Genomic DNA, 5,278 nt, shown 5'->3' with positions numbered 1-5,278 from the left:
CTATCCCAAGTTTCCTCATTGACCACCAGATAAGGGATCGGGGGACCCTGTCAAAGGCTTTCTCCATGTCAACGAAGGCCAGGTACAGAGGTTTATCCTTGGCTAGATATTTCTCCTGCAGCTGTCTCACTAGAAATATGGCATCAGTGGTGCTTTTACCTGGCACAAACCCAAACTGCATCTCATCTAAATTGATTTGCTCCCTAATTAGTTGGGCTATGACCCTCTCCGTAACTTTCATAACCTGATCTAACAGCTTGATGCCTCTGTAATTATTAGTGTCTAAAGCGTCACCTTTACCTTTGTAGCAGTTTACTATGGTGCTGCTACACCAGTCATTGGGTATGACTCCTCATATATATATATATATATACTAGATAACTAGATAGAGAGACAAAGCAAGGTAGGGAGGTATTTGAATTCACTGACCTTCATCAGTACTGTCATTGCAACAAATTTACATAAGACTTTCATCTACATTTACGGTTATGTACTCAATTATCTTTGCTATTAGTATTAGGAATTATTCATATCAATCCCTTTTTAGGGAGGCAGATCAAGAAACAAGATCCAGGGTGTGCAGATCACCCTAGGTCACCAACCCTGGCACCTTGGTTTCTTTTTTGTTCCTTGTGGGTGTTTAAGGATTACCTCAAGTTTGTAGTCTTCATGAGTTTGACCCAGACATATTGAGACTTTAAAGGTGACAATCATATATTCCATTTATGATAAAATTAGTTTATAAATAGCATCAGAAGGGTTCAATGTGCATGTACTCAACAGGTGTCTGGCATCAGTTTGTGCATTTGTTGCAATTCGGGATAGGTTTTATGTATGCTTTATCTCTGTTTGTCTGCCTGCCTTTTTTTTATCAAAGCTTTTTGTCCTTCAAATGTCTCTCTATATGCGTGTCTCTTTGTCTGTCAAAGCTGTTTGTTGTTCAAAGTGTTTATCTTCTTTTATTCCTTCTCTTCTTTCTTTCTTTCATTTTTTCTGTTCTAAATTTTTTCCTTCCTTCCTTTGATAACTGTGTTATTTAATGTGTCCTGCTCTGTGGTTATTTAGCCCTAGGTCAATCCTGATCAAACAAATAGAGCTATGATCAAAGCTATTCCAGTTGTGACCATCCCATCCTTTTTTGGACTGAATCAGTCAATGTGTTGTTCCCTTCTTTGAAGTTGGTAGTGTATAATTTAACGTCCGCCTTCTATGCTGGCATGGGTTGGATGGTTTGACTGAGGGCTGGCGAGCCAGAAGGCTGCACCAGGCTCCAATCTGATCTGGCAAAATTTCTACAGTTGGATGCCTTCCTAACACTAACCACTCCGAGAATGTAGTGGGAGCTTTTATATGCCACTGGCACGAGGGCCAGTCGGGCGGTACTGGCATCAACCTAGCTCAAATGGTGCATTTTACATGCCACCTGCACAGGAGCCAGTCCAGCGGCACTGGCAACAACTACATATGAGGGAAAATAGGTTTCATTCCAAGATCCCAAGTTGTCTTGAGCATTGTGGATAGTTGAAGGGTTGTGCTTTGCTGGTCTAACAAATCCATTATCAACTTTATCTCTCCAGACAATCAAAAAAGAACCAACAAAAAACAAAACAAAGCAAACTAATGCATTTATCTTCAATTATCATAGCAGCTTTGGTTCCAAGAAAGCATGTTACAGTGATAGATAAATCATAGAACATATGGGAAAAGAGGTTTCATTCTGGGACCCTAAATTGTCCTGAACATTGTGGGTGGTTGTTGGTGTGTGCTTTTGCAGTACAAGCAGAGCCTTTGATTGCCAACTCATGTTATTAGAGATCAATATATGATAAGCATAACATGGTTCACAATTGAGCATACCATGTTATCCTGGATCAGTGATGAATGAATCTTCTGTGATAAATGAAGATAGATTTAACAGCCATCCTAGCAATAATTTATAAATGATTGTAATTAATGTAATTATATGTAATTGATTGCTTGTGGATTGATAATTGAAGAATATTTTTTTTCCTTTTTTTTTTTTTTTTTTTTTTTTTTCAGAAACCAACTGATGGTAAATGTTTCTTCAAGGATTTCATTTCTTCAGTGAAAGCACCACAGATTAACATACCATTTATGACCAACTATGTGGCTCAGCATTCAAATATACTGACAAAAGTGAATGCCAATAAAACTAGTGTCTCTCTGCCCGAAATCCAACGTGGTAATTTGAAACCTTCATCTAAGGGTTCACTCACTAAAGATGAGTCCATGGAGTTGTGTCCAGCTTCATCTCCTTCACCATCCCAGATTTCTAGTACTGCTGCCAAGGATGGATTTTCTCACTTCTATGTGAGAACGTCTGTAAAAGAGTCAGTAAAAAGCTCAGAACAGAAGTCTTTTGATCCTAGCCTTGATTTCATTTTTCTTGGAGATGATGATGATGATGATGATGATGATGATGATGATGATGACAATGAAGTATTACAGATGATGCTTTGTTTCCGGAACCGAGACAGCAATTTTAAAAACACAAAATGGGAGGAAATTTTTGCTCCGAAATTTATGTCTGATCGTTTATATAATGTGACCACAAAGAAAGATGATGTGAAAAAGCTCCATGCAAAGGATGAGAAGAAGAAGAAGGAAAAGAAGGGACTGAGTAAAAAGGATAAAATGGTAAAGAAGAAGAAACTTAAGGGTAAGAGTAAGGCTATCAAAAAGAAAGGACAGTCTCTAATAGAGTACAAAGACACTAACATTAGACGGATTAAAGGGAACAGTGACAGGAAACTGAAGAAAAGTAAAAAAAATCTCTAAAAAAACTCTTGCAATTAGTACAGACTGTAAAACAAAGGAAAAAACAAATAAAAATAAAAATAAAGATACCAAACAGTAATAAACGATGATGATAATAAAAATAATAATAATCCTTTTTATTCTAGGTACAAGGCCTGAAATTTTGTGGGAGGGGCTGGTTGATTGCATTGATCCCAGTGCTTGACTGGTACTTATTTAATCAACCCTGAAAAGATGAAAGGCAAAGTTGACCTCAGCAGAATCTGAACTCAGTATATAAAGCCAGATGAAATGCTAAGCATTTCATCTGGCTTGCTAACAACTCTGCCAGCGTACTGCCTTAAAAAAAAAACAGAAAAGGAAGTTTCTAATTTTGATACATGGCCAGCAGTTTCGAAGGATAGGAATTAGTCAATTAAATTAACTCTCTTTTACTCTTTAACTCTTTTACTTGTTTCAGTCATTTGACTGCAGCCATGCTGGAGCACCGCCTTTAGTCGAGCAAATCGACCCCAGGACTTATTCTTTGTAAGCCTAGTACTTATTCTATCGGTCTCTTTTGCCGAACAGCTAAGTTACAGGGACGTGAAGACACCACCATCAGTTGTCAAGCGATGTTGGGGGGACAAACACACACACACACACACACACACACACATATATATATACATATATATATATATATATATATATATCATCATCATCATCGTTTAACGTCCGCTTTCCATGCTAGCATGGGTTGGACGATTTGACTGAGGACTGGTGAAACCGGATGGCAACACCAGGCTCCAGTCTAATTTGGCAGAGTTTCTACAGCTGGATGCCCTTAACGATGGGCTTCTTTCAGTTTCCGTCTACCAAATCCACTCACAAGGCTTTGGTCGGCCCAAGGCTATAGTAGAAGACACTTGCCCAAGGTGCCACGCAGTGGGACTGAACCCACAACCATGTGGTTGGTAAGCAAGCTACTTACCACACAGCCACTCCTGTGCCTACTACGTAACTACTTTTTATTTTATTGACCCCCACCTCCCAACTGAGGGAAATGAAAGGCAAAGTTGATTCAGGCTGGATTTGAACTCGGAACTTAAAGTGTCAGAAGCAAATAAATACCACAAGGTATTTTGCGCAGCACTTTAATGATTCTGGCAACTCACGGCTTTACACACACCTGTAATAATACAAACCAATAGGAAAACCTTTGCAGGATTGCATGACCTGCTAGTAATAACAACCAAATGTCCCTCAAATTACATCATCTTCTTAAAAAAATATTGTAAATTGGCAGAATTTTTTGTATGTCGGATAGATGGTATTTGTTCCAGATCTTAGCACTCTGAGTTCAAATTCCACCAAAGCCAACTTTACTTTCATCTCTTTGGGATTGATAAATAACATACCAGTTATATAGTGAGGCAATGATTTTGTCATCTTTCTGTTGTCTTTGTATTTCTCTCTCTCTCATAATCTGTCTGCTTGTCTCTGTCTGTCTATTTGTCTCCCTTAGAAGTAGTTCTATTGAAAGGCGCAAAGAGAACATGTTAGATATTGTAGTCCCAAATTTACTATGCGATGTTTGAGAAAAAGATGTCAGAATGGTCCTGGTTGGAAAACTTCAGTTATGGTATAGGGCTGTTGGTGGTTGTGGTGGGGGTAGTAATAAACTTTTCTACTCTAGGCACAAGGCCCGAAATTTTGGGAGAGGGGGCCAGTCGATTTTGATTGACCCCAGTATGCAACTGGTACTTAATTTATCGACCTCGAAAGCATGAAAGGCAAAGTCAACTTCAGCAGAATTTTAACTCAGAACGTAAAGACAGACGAAATACCGTTAAGCATTTCTCCTGGCGTGCTAAATATTCCTTTCTACTCTAGGCACAAGGCCCGAAATTTTGGGGGAGGGGGGTCCAGTCGATTAGATCGACTCCAGTACACAACTGGTACTTAATTCATCAACCCTGAAAGGATGACAGGCAAAGTCGACCTTGGCGGAATTTGAACTCAGAACATAAAGACAGATGCGGTGGGGGTGGTAATAATACAATAGTGGTAGTGATGGTTGTTGTAGAAGGTTTATAGTTTTGGCTGTGTTGTTTTCACCCAAGGTCAAACCTGTTCCAGCAGCCAACCATGACTATCATATCTCAGAACCACATTATCCAACATGTCCCTTTATTTTTTAAGACAGTAAATATGAATGATATGAGGGAGATTTGGCTGGTATGTCTAGCAAGTTGGGTGACCAGGTAAACGCTTCATCATTGGTTTGTGTGTAGGAGGTATTTTTCATGATGGTGGTGGTGGTGGTAGTGGGAATTGCAGATTCAAATGTAAAATGAATAAATAAATAAAATGTATGTTTATTTATTTTACATTTGAATCTGCAACTCCCACCACCACCACCACTGCCACCATCATCATCTTGAAATACCTTGTCACACACACACACACACACACACACACACACACACATATGTACATGTATATATATATATATATA

At 38.8% G+C, this 5,278-nt stretch overlaps 1 protein-coding gene across 4 annotated transcripts in view; it reads left to right on the top strand.

The window, feature by feature from the left end:
• LOC106876149 (DNA ligase 1) overlaps positions 1-2,909 on the top strand; it is a 27,109-nt gene extending 24,200 nt beyond the window's left edge. For all 4 annotated transcript variants that reach the window (XM_014924592.2, XM_052970135.1, XM_014924585.2 and 1 more), the window contains one exon: positions 2,041-2,909. In XM_014924592.2, the coding sequence (XP_014780078.1) occupies positions 2,041-2,089 (49 nt within the window). In that variant the 3' untranslated portion in view covers positions 2,090-2,909. The remainder of the gene's footprint in view (positions 1-2,040) is intronic.
• The last annotated feature ends 2,369 nt before the right edge of the window (positions 2,910-5,278 follow it).

Source organism: Octopus bimaculoides, chromosome 8 (assembly GCF_001194135.2).
Source record: "Octopus bimaculoides isolate UCB-OBI-ISO-001 chromosome 8, ASM119413v2, whole genome shotgun sequence".
Lineage (NCBI taxonomy): Eukaryota > Metazoa > Mollusca > Cephalopoda > Octopoda > Octopodidae > Octopus > Octopus bimaculoides.
This window is presented reverse-complemented; position numbering and strand designations above follow the sequence as displayed.